Source organism: Manacus candei, unplaced genomic scaffold (assembly GCF_025592945.1).
Source record: "Manacus candei isolate 608988 ecotype Guabito, Panama unplaced genomic scaffold, ASM2559294v1 h1tg000060l, whole genome shotgun sequence".
NCBI classification, from domain to species: domain Eukaryota; kingdom Metazoa; phylum Chordata; class Aves; order Passeriformes; family Pipridae; genus Manacus; species Manacus candei.
Genome location: NW_026138108.1, coordinates 4,992,345 through 5,009,492, shown reverse-complemented (window position 1 = coordinate 5,009,492; position 17,148 = coordinate 4,992,345). Strand labels below are relative to the sequence as shown.

Sequence of the window (17,148 nt, the reverse complement as noted above, 5' to 3'; positions counted from 1 at the left end):
CACCCTTCTCTGAAATAGGTTTCCTGGCAGGGAGGAGGAAAAGGAAGAAGTCCTGGCTTGCCAGTCATGCCAAAGCAAAGCAGACATTCTGTGGCTCAAGTCAGTGAATGAGGGAAGTGGAGGTGCCAGCAGTTTCACAGTGCTGTATTTTTAGCAGCCAGTCCTGCCACCAGGCCATGCTTCCCAACCTGCGTGAGCCTAAGGGCTGGGAGAGGCTCTCTTCCTGCAAAAATGCTGCTGGCAGAGCCTGTGCTGCAATGCCTGTGAAATACCACTGCTACTATCAAGAAGCAGGATGGTGCCAAGAAAGCTTAACGAATTTTAGCTGGTTTATGATTAATGATGGATATTTTTAACAGGTTTTCAGACTGCACAGGTTTGCAGCTTCCCTTACACCACCCGGAAGCAGAGCCGTTCATGGGGGCAGTACCAACTGATAATTTGGGGTTGAATGCTTTGCTCCTATGTCATTTGGGGTTCTCTAGCTGGAGCAGCAGGTATCATACTTTCCAACATGTGCAGCGTAAATAATCAAACAGCATCTTGTTGCTGCACCCAGCGTGAGTGGGGAAAAAGCAAGGAGATAAGAGACTTACAACTTGATGGAAATTACCTTTGGAAGGGCAGTACACGCCCTTGCAAGGTCTGTGCTAGGACCTTACAGGTTCTGCTCTACCAGCTTGAGGACAGAAGCAGGCGAGAGAGGAACCCATGGAATGTGTGCGGGTAGCACTGAGCCTGCCTGCATCCTGCACTTCACCTCCTGGAAAGCAGAAGATGAATTTCTTTTCTATTAAAAATAGCTGAGCCTCATGTAAGTGCTGAAAGGGTTTGGGGTGCAGCAAGGGGCTGGTGGCTGAATGGTGGCCCATGAACCTGGAAACTTCGGCTTGCTGCTGTGAGAGTCTCCACGTTATGATGGCACATCTTCACGCCAAAAAGGCATTTGAAATTTTAAGGTGAGAAGCACTAGAGATCACCCCTGTGCTGCTTGTTGGGATGCCCTGAAGTCCCTTGGGAGGGCGTAAACAAGGGAAGTGACTTAAATCAGACAGGCAGTTTCAGTTTGACAGCCACACAATCTAGAAGCTTATCTGCCGAGCTCGGCACAGGCGCTCGCAAGCAGCAGTGGCAGATAGCACTCTGAAAAGTGAGGTCTCTCTGCTGCCTTCCACAGTGCAACGGCCTCCAAATGTCAGGCTGAAAGCTTGCAGGCAAGGCCTGCCCAGAAATTGCCAAAAGGGCATTTGGGAAGAGCCCTGTGCTCTGGAGGCAGGAGAAGGAAGGCAGCCTGCAGCCCATGCTCTGCTCCCAGCAGCACACCTTCCAGCAGTGGCTATTAATAGAGCTGCTGGCTGGAGCGAAATTCTCTGCTGGTGCCTATAGTTACCAGCCCCACAACAGTGCAGAGCTTTTCAAAACAAGCTCCAGAGGAACACTCCCGGAGGAGCAGCATGCCAGAGGCCAAATAAAGCTTGATGAATGAGAGTGGGAATCCAGCACCAAAATCCAGAAGCTGGGCCCTAAGATGGAGAGCACTGAGCCCGCAGGCTGCCTGCCTGGCACAGCCTGATCCTTACTGCAGACAGAAGTAGCACTTCACAGGGTTTAAGCGCCCTCAGCAGAGAGGAAAACAATTTCAGATATTACTTTAAAAATTTGGCCCAATACATAAGCATTTAATGACAATGGTAATACAACCGCTTTCCCTTCTTAATCGTACAGTGAAAGGCACTTGCACAGTGCAGGATCAAAGTGTTTCTCTAGGCATCGTACGTTAATGCTCTTGCAGGAGATAAGCATTACTGTGGCCGATAGAAGAATTACCTCAGGAAAACTGAGCAATCCCCCCTCCAGCCACTAGCGCTCCCTCCTTACAGCTGCAGCTCAGCCCATTTAACTAAAACTGGGTACGGGCAGGGCACCCATCTCTTCAAAAACCTTCTGTATGCAGACTTCAGAAGAGGTTTTGTAGGTGATGTTAGGACTGTGTTCACTGGACAGAGTCCAGAAACACATCCCAGAGACCCATCAGCAGGAAAACCTGAGTCCAGGTACTGAGCCTGCTAAGGAAACCTCTCCCTTGCCCTTCAAACACAGATATCATACAGCTGAAGGGTCAAACACATGTGGAAACATGCTTGCCTGTACATCATCCCAGGATAGCAAACCCAACTGGTAGAAGAAGATGCTGCGTCAGCATCAAATTTTTGCTGCTCACAAGGCTCTCTGCGATTCCCAAAGGGAGACCAATAACCAAACCAGCCAGGCACTATCACCAACAGCACTGCAGCAGAGCTCAGCACAAGTCTGCACCCAGAACAAGATGCAAACTACTTTGGTAGTCCACAGAGTTATTTCAAGCTCGTGTTTCAGAGCTGCATGCTGCATGAACCACGAGACCCTCTATTCTTCGTTTAAACCTGTGAGCACTGGTACACGGCCACCTTTCTCATCTTGCTGGGAGGGTCGTGAGCCGCTCAGCAGAACTGTCACCATGGGACCACCACCACAGATAGCTGCCACCTCCTCACACCGTAACCTCTCATCACCAACACCAAGTATCTTTGTGCACGTTTTGCAAGCTCCAAGGTACGGTTCACAGATTTTCCAGTGTTGCATAAGAAAATATTCTTCTACCCCTTCTTTTTCAGTCAACACTGTTGAAACAGATTTTCACTTCCACCTTCCCTCTGCTCTTGCCCTTTCTCCCCTTTGCACCCAGACTGTACTACACCCTCTCAACACACGCAAGAGAAAAAAGTTACACAGTGCCTAGAAAATGGCACTAGGAGCAAGCTCTTCCTTTTAATTAGACACCTCTCTGGTAGGGCAGCCAGTAGTGGTCTAGACCTGGAAGACTGCCATGGGCTGTATTAGCTAATAAGCTGGGCGATCCTTCTCCGAGCAAGTCGATTTCTCCTTGGTTATGTTTAATTACATTTTAAAATAGCTCACTGGCTTCCTTTGGCCTCCCCAGGGACTCTTTGCAGCGGTGGTCAGTTCAGCCCCATGCACTGAGCTCTGCTATTGGATTTGGATAATTCAGGAGAGCAGTCAAACTCCAGTTATCTACTAAGAATGGGATGGAGAAGCAGTTTCACCTGCCACATGCCCAGCCCAGTCCCACTCAGGGCTGTGCATTGCCCAGCAACAGATACAGTCACTGCTCCTTCTCACAGGGCAGAGCATTCCCTTGCTGCCAGCCACCTGAAGGTTTTAGGAAAAGTTTGCAGCACAAAAAAGCTTTTGTCTCTCCAGCTCTGTGTTTTGCTAACCAGGTGAAGTCCCCAGATGCTGACTATGGCCTCCTCCACCACTTTGGCAGGTGGATGTCACTGTGAAACACGTGGGGACCCTTTCTTTCCTGGGACAGGCACCTTTTTGTACATGTGGTCCATGCAGCAGTCACTGCTCCTTTGAGAGCCATCTTGGACCAAGCACGTAACCTTGGCATCTTCATCTCAAAAATGTGTCCACAAAGGAAAAACAATCCCAAAAAAATCAAATAAACATCCCAGGAACAGAGGGCAAGGAGCTGACAGCAGGGCCACCTTTTTGCACTGGTGTTCAACACAGCAGCTTTGTGAAATTCCCCCTGCACTGCCAGGGGAAGGAAGAGGGAGGAAGCCAGGGGGGTGTCAGTTTATTTACACGCCAGCAGGATAGCAGGGCTACTTAAAAAAGTTATCTAAGTATCTTTCTTATTGACACCGTTAAGGCTGAGAATTGCCTTTCATCCTCTCGGGTGCTGGAGCAAGCTCCTGTGCAGCATAGCATGGTGCCTGCCGAACTTTGGGCTCTGCCTCTCACTTGTTTTAATCAAAAGGGCCGGTCAGCTGGGCACAAGGCAAATGACAAGCAAATAAGCACAAGGAGCCTGCCAGCTGTTGCATGCTAACTAGCCGGCAGGGCCACAGGGCTGCAGGTGCTCCATTTCACACCTCCCTGGGGTCAAAGGCAGTGCCATGACACGGCCAGCCTGCAGCAAGGGTGCTCAGCACCACATTCTGTCTTTAAATGCCACCCTGTGAAAAGGACCATCACACTTTGCTGGCAAACTAAGGCATCCCTCCCCAGCTAGGGATGCAAGTCTGGCTGCTAACTGCCTCTGCTGCATGGTAAACCTAGTATTCCCTAGTTTAAAAGACAACACAGAAGGGCGTGAAAACTCTAAGATCTGGTATTCAATCGCCCTTCAGCTGGCCAGCCTCACAGAAAGCATTGTTAATTCTAACGAAGTCCAGGCTACCAATCCGTACAGGAGATGGTCCAAGGGGACTGGCCACTGGCAAGTCCAGCGCTGGGAAGTGTTTTGGAGAGCCAGTGGGTCCCAGCCCACAGGCGCCTCTCCCTGGGAGAAGCTGAAGCATCTCCCCCAGCACTTCCACAGAGCACTGTCCAAGGGGTAGGGCAAGGCACCAGAAGTCCTACAGAGAAATGGTACAGACTGGCTATTCCTCTTGGAAGCAAAATGCCCATTTATAAAAGATCAGCTCTTTTGCAAAAGATTGAGGTGAGTGGGTGAGCTTGTCGAGGAGCGGTGGCTGTGCAGACCCCCCAGCATCCTTCCTCCCACCCAGGGGACCCTTCCTCCCTCACATGCACAGCCGGCAGCTTCTTCAACAAGAATGGCAGGAAATCAGAACCAGAAGGGAAGAAAAAGCCCTGGGATAAACATGATAACTCGGAAGGAACAACTCGGAACACTTCACAGACAACCCTACCCGCCTCTATCCTGTCATTTTAAGGGTGGAGGAAAAGGTTAAAAAAAACCCCAACCCAGAACTGTCCCACATTCGTGCAGCTGCAAACACGTCAGGTATCAATTAACACCACTATCATCAGAGCTCGTCATCTTGCCCTTGGTCAGCCTTATACCCAGAAATAAGGCAAAGAGGCCTGAAACAAGGCCAGTTTTGACGTGGTTAAGCCTTACACCTCCCAGAGGTGGGAACCTCCCCCCCCAAGAGCTTCCCCATGCAGCCCCATGGAGGAGTCAGCAGACAGCACAGCTCCAGGTGCCAAGGCAGGGTTTGCTCTCTCTGGAAGGCATCCCTCCCCTTCCCACCTCCCCAGCCCTCCTTGCTGCATTTTCTGCTGTGAGAAAACATTAAGAAAAAACCCAACTAATCCTTGACAACAGAGTCGGGTGTCAGAAAAGGGTGTTGGACAAGGGCCACATTCTGGCCATGCAGCCAGTGCCCAGCAATCGGTGCCTTGCCTGGTAGGGTGGGGCTGGGATCACTTTAGAGAAAAAAAAGCATTTTGGAGAATGAAAACCAGCCTATTAAAAACTGAAACCAGCAGCCTGCTCGGGCACATCTCGTTGCCCCGGGGCGCAGGAGCAGGGAGAGAGAGTCTCTTGCCAGCCAGCCCAGCGCTGCCGGAGGCTGTTTGTAACCGGGACAAACCTGGTTTGCTGGGAAACGGCGCTTTTTGCTAAATTAGCTGCATGTCTGGATGGATTATTTCAGGAGAAACTTTCTCAGGAAAGGCAGCCTCTCCAGCTTGGATAGAATTTGCATCCTAAAATAACTTCCCAGGCTGCGGGGGCAGCGGTCCCCGGCTCGAGCGGCGAGGCCGGGTCTCGGCAACTCCCGCCAGCTCCGGGGCGGGGGGCGCAAAGCCAGCCCCGATCCCCCGTGTTTTTTGAACACCCCCCTCCTCTGCGGCGGGCGGCAGGGCCGGCGCCTCCCATCCCTCCGCCTGGCAGCATCCCTGCATCTCTCCCTCCTTCCCTCCATGGCTGGGGAGCGCCGCTTTCCCCGGCGCAGACCCACAGCAACAGGGGCTGCGGGAGCGGCAGCCCCCTCGCCCACCCTCTCCCCCACGGCTCTCCCCCCCCTCCTTCCGCTCCGAAAGGGCGCGTATAAACATCTGTGACGGCTGGACGCGAGCATCTTAAAGGGCTTTTCCAACCTCAAACCATCCTACAATTCTACCTCCCTCTCTCTGAACCTATATAAAAACCATACATAAATAGATATAAATGTACAATAAATATATATATATATATATGCATGCGTTAAAAAAAAAAAGCAAAGCATTAGCAGCCCTTCCTCCCCCCCCCCCGAAAAAAAAACCAACAAAACCAAGCAGCTCCTAAGGCACATCCCAGGCAGCAAGTCTCAATGCTGGGGGGCAAGAAAGAGGTTCAACCCAGGCGCGGGCAGACGAGCCATATTGCAGCCCCGTTATTTAAAGGTTGGGGGGGCTCAGCCCTCCCCTCCCCGCCGCCCCGGTGCTCACCCAGAAGATGAAGTTGAAGACGAAGAGGAGGTATTTGATACACTTGGTGCAGCCTTCCACCCCCATGGCGACGGATCTCCCAAATCTCTGCTGCTGTGCTGGGCTGGGGCGGCGGCGCGGGCGGAGATAACCCACCCCGCCCCGCGCCCCCAACCCCGCCCCGGACACGCCCCCGGACACGCCCCTCCCGCTCCGTGAACGGGGGGTCGGTACACGCCCCCCCCCGCCCCTTCCCGACACCCGGGCTTGGCTGCTGCTTTCCTCCTTTTTTTTTTTTTTTCTCTTTTTCCCCCCTTTTTTCTTCTCCCCTTTTCCCTTTTCTTTTTTCCCCTTACCTCATTTTTCCTTTCCCCCCCCCCTTTTTTCCTTTTTTTTTTTTTTTTAACTTTTTCTATTATTTCCCCCCTTTTTCATTTTTCCTTTCTTTCTTCTTTGGAATTTTCTCTTCCTTTTTTTTCCTTTTTTTTTTTCTTTTATATTTTTCTTCCCCCCCCTTTTTCCGTATTTCCTTTTTTCTCTTCTCCCTTTTTGCCTTTTCGTTTTTCTTTTCCCCCATTTTCCCCTTTTTCCTTATTTCCTTTTTCTTTTCTCTTCACCCTTTTTTACTTCTTTTGACTTTTCCCCCCTTATTTCCTATTTTCTCTCCACCTTTTTTCCTTTTCTTCCTCTTGCCCAGTTTCCTTTTCTCTTTTCTCTTCCTCCCTTTTGCTTTTTTCTTTCTTTCCTTTATCTTCCCCCATTTTTTCTCACCTCTTCCCTCCATTTTTCTTTTTTTTCCCCACTTTTTTAATGTGTGTTCTTATTTGTTTGTTTCTTCATTTTCCCCTTTTTCTCCTCTTTTTCTTACCCATCAGGGGCAGCTCACAGCAAAGTTGCCTACACATGAGTGGCAGCCACAGGGGCAGAGAAGCATTTCCTCATTCTTTTCACCCTCTAGTTTTATCTTAAGCTCTGATCGCCACACACTTTTTGCCTAAGCTTGTCACTTTAGTACTGCAAGCGATTGCATCAAGTTCATTAGAACCACTCAGGATGTTTTCCCTCAGTTACTGGGTCACAAGAGCATCTGGGGGGCTGCCCACCAAAGAGATTTGGGTCACACATGTCCAAAGTTCAAGTAAGGCTCACACTACGACTTAAAAATTTTAGTTAACTCACCCCCAAAGTTATGCAGTAGAAGCACAATGAAATTTCCCAAGCTTTTGGTTGAGACCCACTTTGGTCCACTTGCTCATCCCTAGAAATATAAATTGCTCTCCCCCATGTTATGCTTGGAGCAGGCTCATTTGCTTCTCTAGGTGCAGGGTAGTAAGTCACACAACCAGAGCGTAAGAGGATGCCTGGAAAAGGCAGCACTGAGCAGCTCCAGCCAAGGTTGGCACCTTACCATGCTAAATATGAACCTGGCACCCGCCTGCAGCCTCATCTGTGGAAACCTGCCCTCTTTCTGCCTGGGCACTTTCCTTGAGCAAAGTATTTCAGGGAGCAGCTTCTGAGCCAAAGATTTTCACACTCCATCTGATAGAGTCTTCCCTGCCATGCATCCCATAGGCAGGAATGTGCTGTTAGCTAAGCACACATTTCCTACACACGTACACTGAAAATGAGTCAACTTTTTCCGAAATCATTCTGTTACCTTCACGAATGAGTTAGTCCAGGGCTCTGTCACGTTCATCAAAACCTTCCTTGCCCCTCAGTAACAACCCACAGCGCTCCATGGCAGTGGGGACCAGGAATGAATGGAAGTTGGCCCTGTTCCCTAATTACTTATGCTGAGTATGTCCTCGATTGTGGGCTTACCATGGATTCATAACCCCTTTGTCTCTAAGCCACATTCACTCATCCAGACTTACCAACAAAGCCTGAGTTTCACGAGGCTATTTATGCATGTAACTGCTATCCCAAATTATGAGCACGACCCATCTGGTTACAGCAATAGCTGTAATTCTGTGTGGCTCCTGCTCATCAATCCAAAGGATAACAGCAGGATCCCGAAGCTGCTCACTTGCTACATCACAGCACACCACATTTTTTTTTCTACACCTCCATCCTTTCCAGCTATAAATATTGAAACAAAAATACACCCACCCCCACCACCGCAAAAAAAAAAAAAAAAAAGGTAGAGGTTGGAGACAGAAGACTGTATGAACCAAGGAGCCTCTCGTGCACTTAGGCAGCTGTTTCCAGAAAAACTCTCAGAGGTGCTGCTTGGAGAGTCTGTGCGAGGGATAGAAAGGAACCAGCTGCAAAGCAATAAGGCCTTCAGCAGCAGCAGCCCCACCAGCTATGATGAAAAACGACTCTCAAACCAACTTTTGTGCACTGGAGAGCAGGAAACCCCAGCTGCAATCACTGCCACAACGTTGGCATTGAAACTGCTCCCAGGGAGCTTGGGATAGCTTTTTTTCCGTGGTTTTTTTCTCCCCCCCCCCCCCCCCCCGTTGCTTTTCTTTTCTTGTTTTCTGCCTTTTTTCCTCCTATGTTGAGGAGTGAAGGAATATGGAAAACAAGAAATAGACCTTTCCTATCCTCTGAAAATTGTATTAGCAAACAATTTCATTTGGAGCTAATATAATCCTGTTTCTGGGACCTTCCTTCAGCTTCTGTTGGAGCACATGTTGCTCAGGGACAAATGTGGACCTGGCAGGGAGAGCAGGGGCACAGCCTCACCATCTCCTCTATCAGGAAGCTCCCGGTTACAGGCTAAAGCCTACTGGGTTTAAACTGTTCATACCAACAAAGTCCTCTCCAAAAGTTGGAGGTGGAAAAGGATTTTGAGCTTTGTCCATTTTTCTTGTTGCTGCTATTTTAAGCAACTCAGCTGGGTACATTTGAAAACTTTGACCTTAAGGTACAGGAAGAAAAAAGCCACCACCATAGCACAGTGACAAGACAACATATACTGTTTCCCAGTACTATGCATAATTTCAGGCGTTGCATACTCATTTCTCATGTTGAGTACTCATTTTTTACGCTGTGCTACTTGCTGTACAGCCCATAAAGTACCACCACTGTGTTCCCAAGGCTCTCAGTGGCTTTATCAGCTCTTTATAAAATGCTGCTTTATAAATAAGTAAAACTAATTTGCAAAAATTCAGTTCATCTCTCGGTGTCACGTGCTGGTATCATGTGTGAGTGCTATGAATAGGGCTGATGACTTCCCTTTTTAAGGAGGGTGGGCTGGTTGCAATGCTCATAGTGCACCATGATAACACGGTTGTTCACAGAGCAGCCAGCTGCAGGCAGAGCTGTGAAGAAGCTACCGACCTCCCAAACCTTGCATCACTGAAATAAAAAGGTAAACTCTAAAATTAAAAAAAAAAAAATGCCAAATTAAAAAATTCCCAAGCCGACATTTAAATGTGCTTTCACAAGTGGGTTTGCAGGCAGAGCGAAGCAGCAGAGAGTGGGGGTGCTTGCAGTATTTTTCCTCTGTCCGTTGGGCTTGGGTCGTTGGGTTTTTTTGTGAACCTGTTTATAAAAGTCAGTGTCATGATTGTGGGTTTTGGCCTCTATGGGTATGACTCACCAGGGTCTGTTAGAGCAGAAGCAGCTTGAGCTGCCTCCCAGTCTGGGTTTAGCAGGACGACCCTTGCCAGCGGGACTCGGCAAACTCAGTCCCCAGGACTCTGAGCCTGCTTATCCTAGTGAGATGCCCACCAGCCTTCCAGCAGCTCTACATTAATAGCCCTGTTGCTTCATAGAAAGCAATGGAAGGGGATGAAAGGAGAGGACAGACACACATCCTCCCCACCTCTTACACCTGTAACTGGAGGGCTGCCGGCCAGGGTGTGAAAAGATTAGCATCAAGGCGGCTCTATTGACCAGGGGCTCTGGGAGATTTGGGAAGAGCAGGTGGGAGTCCCTCATCCACTGAGGACCACAGCATGGCTGCTGCTGTGATATTCTGGCTGCATGGCTTAGGCTTGCGTGGCAATCCACCTACTCTCCTCAATGAGCACAGAAATGGTGGACAAACCATGGGAATAAAACACACATCATCTTGTGGGTGAGGTAGTAGTTAGCTTTTAACCACTACTTACTTATTTTTAGTGGAAGATATGACAGAAATAGCTTGGATTTCCAGTTTACCTGTGGTGGTAAAAAAACAAACAGCAGCATTACCAAAGATCTTTAAACAGGACATTTTGGACTTGCATGAAAAGAAGCTCAGAAATTTATCCTGTGGGAGGCTAATAATCCCAGAGCTCATAGGAGTAACTTGCTAGACAGCCAACAAACAATACTGTTTTTCAAGGCAGGGACCAAGCAAGGGCAACCTGCAGTGTCTGTACTGGCCCATGGCAATGGGAAGGTGGAGCTCCATCGCCTCAGGAGAGACCTGTCTGCATGCCTGTGGAGCCAGCCAACACTTTCATTTTGAGTAGAAAAAAAATAAATATTAGAAATCTCATCCCCATAACTAAGGGGACATTTTCAGAATACCTTTTCTGTGCCCAGCAGGAGTGGCTGGTACCTGTTCATTCCAAAAATCACCATGCCCATATCTGCAAGTTCAGCCAAAGCACTGTGATAGCCCAGGGGGTCACACTTGCCTTGCAGCCTCTGGAGAGGGAGATGCAGCAAGCAGAGACCTGTAGCTGCGCCTGAAATTTCTGTTTCTAATAAACTTAACAAATGGTTCCCATCTGTGTGGTCTGTCTCTCTGCCATCTTTAAATATTTATATCAACGTATCTATGGTGATAGGTTAGGTTATATAAGTGGGGGAGGGAGTATGGGGAGCAGTGGGGAAGGACAGCATCAGCTCCTGCTGGAGCTAAGGCCAAGGGAGAGCAAACCTGAGTGGGTTTCCCATCCACACAGGCACTCTCTCTTCTCAGATCATGAGCCCAGAAAGTGAACATTCATTTTTCTCAGGGCATCAGGGAGGGCTGGGCCACAGCTGGGCTAAGCTTCGCTTTGCGAGGTGCCATGTGGAAGAGCAAGAGCCCAGCCCATCGATGCAGAGCGCTCTTATTGTATAATCAATGTATAATTCATTAGTAGGTGAATAAAGAATGGAATAGCCTATTGCTGATGCAATGGGGCTAAAAAGAAAGCAAGCACGTCCATGAGCAAGCTGCTACACACGGGGGTTAAACAATACCACTTAGTGACACTGACAGGCAAGAGCGGAGATTTTGTCTTGGGATAATATAAACAACCCAGCTAGCAGGCTTCCAGTAACTCCAGGGAGAGCAATGCAGGGATATGCATCTTTCTGCAAAAATGCTGGGAAGGACCTTTCCTTTTTTCTTGCTGGGTTTTAAGGGAATAGCATCTAGAAAACAGCAGGGCAGCAGCTGTTGGTTGGGACCTCCAGGCTTGTCTGAAATTATTTCTCCCAAGATGCGCCAATTCCTCACGAATTGAGAAACCACCATGTATTTCTTCCAGACAAAGAGATGGCTTTTTCTCCTTGACCCTCCTGGCAGGGGTAGAGGTAGATATGCAGTTTGCCTCCAGGCATAAATTTGTTTGATGGCCCCCCAGAATGCCGGGTGACAAGGTAGCAATTACTATGTGCTGGGGGTGAGAGGGCCAGCACAGCAGGAAGCAGAGCAGCTTCACCAGCAGGCCTGCAATTGGTCATGGGTTTGGCAGCTACAGCCAAAAGCTGCGTAACACACACAGACTGTGTTTTTCCAAAATAGCCTCCAAGGCTGCTCTGGAGCTCCTCCTGCTCAATCCTGTGCTCTACCCCACTGTCCCACATGGTCTTACATCTCTCAGTGGACAGGGTTGATGTTTGCTGCCAGTTGCTCAGTCTCCCAGAAGACGAACTACACAGTTCAGAAAAAAATCACTTTTCAGCCCAAGACTGCGTTTTACTAACAGAGAAAGCTGCAGTGACCCTCCATGTGAAAGTTGCAGGCCATGTGTGATCCAACCGTGTATTCACAGCAGCTTCTGACCTTACCTCCTTTCAGCTGTGCTGGCAGAGATCTATGTGGGGCATCTTCCACCTCTGGCTGCATTTCTAGAGGAGAATTATAGCCAGATGCTTTTGCAAATGCATTGCTTCTGCAGCTGGTTAGAAAAACATATGTCTATCAACTATTACCTCCAAAAATATTTAGTGTGTCTTCAGCTCATAAACACAGCTTTCTTTACCTTGGCAGGAGGTGGCTTCCTTACCATCCCAGCATGCAAAAGTCCACCCACATTTGCCAACTCTAAGGCTTTGGAAGGACTTGCTCAGCGGTGTCTCCTCGAGGAGCTTGCTGCAGGCATGAATCCAAGCTGCACAGCAAAGGGGCTGTTGCATGAGGAAGTTGTGTTTCGAGGGCAGTGGGAACTGGCAGACACAGTCAATAGAGCAGGAAATAGCAAACCATTTTGTAGTTGAGACATCACACCACGAGACTGAAAGATTCTCACACTCACCAGCAAATCCCTCTAGAGACTCAGTATATTACTTAACCTGTGCTTTTCACAAGTGCTCCGAGTTCCTTGTTTTTTTTCTGAGTACTGAAAAACTTGATTTGCAGAAGCCCTGATCATCCTTGGCTGTTGTGCAAAGCTGCACACTGCCCACCTGCAGCTCTCCCTGAGCAATACATTGAAAAAGCATCATCCACTGCTGTCGGAGCAGATGCTGGGAAAGCTCATCTAGCTCATAAGCAAGCTATGGTCAGGCTACCCAGGAGCATGTGGCAAGCCCCACAGAAGGCCTCAGGGGAATTTGATGTTCATGTTAGCAGAGCAGGACCTGAGCAGTGCATGGGCAGCGAAGGGTGGAGAGCAACACAGAAGGCTTCTTGCTGCTGCCACGGGCTGATGTTCCCTGGTCCCATAGGTTTATAGGTAGCGCCTCAGGTTTGCAGGTACCTCCACAGGCCAGAGCAACCTGGCCTTAGGTTGCTCCCTCTTCCCATGTCCTCAGATAGAGCTGGAGGGTTGTCTAAAGCAAAAGGAAAAGGGTAACTCATGAGCCCAAGCTAACACATGCTCATAGAGAGGCCAAGCCGCGATTGCCCAGATGACTTTAGTGGAAATAACTGATAATTGCTGCAGCTTAACTGACAATTAGCTGAAGCCAATTCACAATTAATATTTAACTTTACACCTTTGTTTTGTACTTTTTTTTTTCTCCTGCATATGCCTACATAAATAGGATTTCTTTCCCATCAAAGTGTACGTTGACATGCTTTATGACAAGCAGCTTCCGCCAGAGCAAGCCCCAGGAAGGCTCACTGCTCTGCAGGTGTTTCCTAGCCTGTCTGCCAGCTTGCATCCCCAGTGCTCAGCTCCATGCTCTTCTCCCAACAAAATCTCTCTCTTGCTCTTCTCAACACTGTGTAAATCTTGGCACCGCGTATCAATAAGTTCCTGGGATTTTGCTCTGGTTGCACAAGAGCTGTATTTTGCCCCCAGCGAGCAGCAAATTAAGGACATTGTAGGACAGGGACTTTTTGTGGGCAGAAGTGTAAAAATACTGTTTAACGCTCACCCACCTCGCAGGTTCCATCCAGCCACCTCTGCGTGCTGCCACTTCTACAACTGTGAAACAAATGTTAACGCTGCACATTTCTGTAATGGGTTTCTAAAATTCAAGGAGTTGAACATATCTGCTTTTCTGCTCCTGAAAATTACAGCAGGATGCCATTGCAGGGTGGCAGGAACCCCTGCTGCTACACACAACATAAGCTCTGGGAGAAGAGCGTGTCCAGCTGGGCATGGCTCTGTCACCTGCTCATTGAAGGTGCTCCTCCTTGGGACAGGCGAGCACCAGCTGCCTGGGGAGTATTTCTTCCCAGCACTGAAAAAATTACTGAGTGCCCTCCATGATGCAAACCACCGAGCAATGCAGACAGCCTCATGCACGGCAGAAAAAGAGAAGGAATGAAGGCCTTTCCCAAGAAATTCATCTTTATTTAAGCAACCATGGGTCACATGAGCTGCCAGCTGGCCTGAGGAATAACAGTAGCAGTGGGTGGACAGTAGCAGTTGGAGCTCACAAGGGAGATTGTCTCTTTCCAGAGATGAAGATACATGATAGTACATATACAAGTGAATATTTTCTCATCACTAGAAAGTGAGTATGCTGTCAAGTGCATATCACCCCTAAATCCCTGCCAGACTCAGGTGTGTTGGTGACTGCCAGGAGGTAGCTTGAGTACTACACTGGAGCAGTTTGAAATGGATCCTGCTTCCAGTGGAGTCAATGGTGAAGCTCCACTGGTCTCAAGGGAGTGGGATGAGAAGTGATAGCCCTCCCTTACCCCTTCACAATGCAATTCTTTCTAACACAAGGCATTTGCAGGCATGTTAAAATGCCAGCCAAGTGCTGTAGGCTGTACTGCTGTTCTTGCCTGTGTAGCAGCCCCTGCCTGAGGTACAGGACCTGTCCTGAACATCAGCATGGGGGTTTCCATGTTTATCTCAATAAACAATTGCTACTTATTATTTTTCACAGCTAAAAGCCACTACATAGGAGAGGAGTGAAAGGTGTTGTTGGTTCAACAGACATTTCATGCATCCATATAACTTACAGCAGGTGCTACATCCATTGCAATGATGGGTTTCAGCTCAGAAGCAGCTCTGCCTCTTCACAAGGGCAAAGCATGCCAGGGAGCCGTTTTTTTCAGCTAGACTGACAGCCTTTTTAAAGTTCTGTTTATTTTTGATAAGGTGGTGCAAAGGGGATGTGGAGTTGGACTTTGTAGCTTTTGACCTGGCTGGAGATCAGTCCTGTTCTCTTATAGATTTAAACTTCTGTGTGTATGTGTAATATCAAAGTCCTTTGGCACACAGCAGCACAGTGGGTTAGTGAAGCCAAATACAACAGAGCTGGGGCTGGAAGTTGAACAAGCCCCTGTGAACTCACTGTGTCATCAAGCTCGAGGAGGTTGACTAAATCCTAAGAATTAAAAAACAATGTTATACTGGATTAGTAAGGAAGAATAACAGAGGAATGTGTCCTTGTGCTGGTCAGTTGTTTCAAAGCTCATGCACTACTTTCTGATTTTTCTCCTGATTTCTGGCAATGTTTGAAAATAGAGGAAAAACAGCTGACGGTCATTGGATACCTACGTACTCCAGTGTGATCAGAAATGTGTCCAAAGTCAACTCTTGTGAGTGAACAGTCTGGGAGAGCACATTTCCCATCAGTGATGACACACTTTGTGTCCATTTATTTACTGATTGCACAAGATTGATCCTGGGCTGCGATCCAAAACCATCCTCCTAGAAACATTGCATCTTTGGGGGTCACAAGAAACTGCTCAGATGACTGTGATTTTTGCTGGTCTTCTCCCTCCATTTTTGTCCTAGGGGTCTCTTCGTATCCTACTCGTGGAGCTATGGCCCATACATCTCCCGGTAAGGGAATCTGCATCTCCGAGCCCAGGTGCCTTGTTTGTTTGAGGCAAAGATGTGAGACTTCTCCTCAGAGCATCATCCCCTCTGACCAGCTTGGAAATGCAGGACAGCTAGTAGTGCAAGAAAGGGAAACGTGTGACACATGTCCCACCATCTGACCCCTGCAATACCTCCCCAGGGGATGTTTTGAGTGAATTCAGACGTTTTCCTGTGTTAAGAGCTGGCTCTACCTGGTAGGGATGCCCAGGCATCGGGTTTCTACCTCTCTCGCAGGATGTATTTGCCTTTCCGGTCCAGATTGCTGCTGAAGTGGATGGAGAACCAGAGGAATGAAGATAGGATCATTCCATAAACCTAAAAGGAAATAAATGAGACAGGCATACAACTAAATGGATAACTGATTATGATCCTCCATCTATGCAAATAAGTAATCATAGATGTTGCATTTGGCCATTTGGCACTTCTGAATTATGTATCAGGGTGTCACATTTTTCTTAAGAGAGCTGTTTTTCAGTGATGTGGTGAACACCAATTCTGACATGGGAGGAAAAAAAAAAAGGCAACATGTAGTTAAAACATCTGATTGGAATTAGCACAGCACAGCTCAAACCCAGCCCTAAAAATACCAAGAAATAAGATGAAACCAGGAAATACATATTTCAAATTCCTGCCACAAAACATTCTTCTTTGCAAACAAACATGTCTCTCTCATAATAATAGCCTTTTGTAAAGATATCATGGGGGAAAAAAGCCCCACCCATGTATTGTTTGGAGTAAAAAACTAACAAAACAAACAAACAAACACCTAAACCAACTCCAAACCCCATCCCACAAACCTGCGTAGTTACGAATACAGAGGAGAGCGTACTTCCTCTATATTGTGATATTCTGCCTGATATATCACACACCAGGATTTACGCAGGTAACGTATCAAAGGTAAGGCTTCTGTGGGAAGGATAACAAGGGCTTTAACAACATACTCTTTCCTACAGTATGCCCTAATGTTCAAGTGCCTTTGCTTGCAGCTTGATCTGGGGACATGTGTGCATTGTTGGATGAGGGACAGTGACATCAGAGCAGCTATAGCCCTCTTCACATGCTTCCTTTGCATCCTGCCATCACAATAGTGAACTGTGCAGTGAAGTTTCCTCTAGCACAAGCTTCAAAGACAGCCGCCTTATCTGGTTATGGCATCAAGCTGCGAAAAAAGGATACATATAACAAAAATGCTCCAGCTTTTATCTGAATATAGCTGCAGTGAAATTTTCCCTATAGCTGAGAAAAATTGGAAACTGACATCAAATATTCACACGTGACTTTACATTTATAGCTCCATAGCAATGCCTGATGGTTTGCTTAATTTACTGCTAGCAGTATAAAATTAAAAAGTGTTTGTTACTCTGGGTTTTTTTTAAGATGGACAGGAATCTTCTAACCCATAATTGTGCCAAGGTGGACACAAGATGTAAAACAATCTTCAAGTACACTTTCAGTCAGGAAAGGTCATCCCAGCTGGGGATCAGCATGGAGATATCACAGCAGACCAAACCTCCCTTCGCGGTGAAGAAAT

The 17,148-nt window shown here is 47.9% G+C and overlaps 2 protein-coding genes across 2 annotated transcripts in view; both read right to left on the bottom strand.

Annotated features, from left to right (window-relative positions):
• Positions 1-6,410, bottom strand: part of CD81 (CD81 molecule) — a 33,733-nt gene extending 27,323 nt beyond the window's left edge. The window contains exon 1 of the mRNA XM_051804041.1: positions 6,253-6,410. Coding sequence (XP_051660001.1) covers positions 6,253-6,318 — 66 coding nt within the window. The 5' untranslated portion in view covers positions 6,319-6,410. The remainder of the gene's footprint in view (positions 1-6,252) is intronic.
• Positions 6,411-14,180: 7,770 nt separating this feature from the next.
• TSPAN32 (tetraspanin 32) overlaps positions 14,181-17,148 on the bottom strand; it is a 30,780-nt gene continuing 27,812 nt past the window's right edge. Inside the window, exon 8 of the mRNA XM_051804052.1 lies at positions 14,181-15,932. Coding sequence (XP_051660012.1) covers positions 15,837-15,932 — 96 coding nt within the window. The 3' untranslated portion in view covers positions 14,181-15,836. The remainder of the gene's footprint in view (positions 15,933-17,148) is intronic.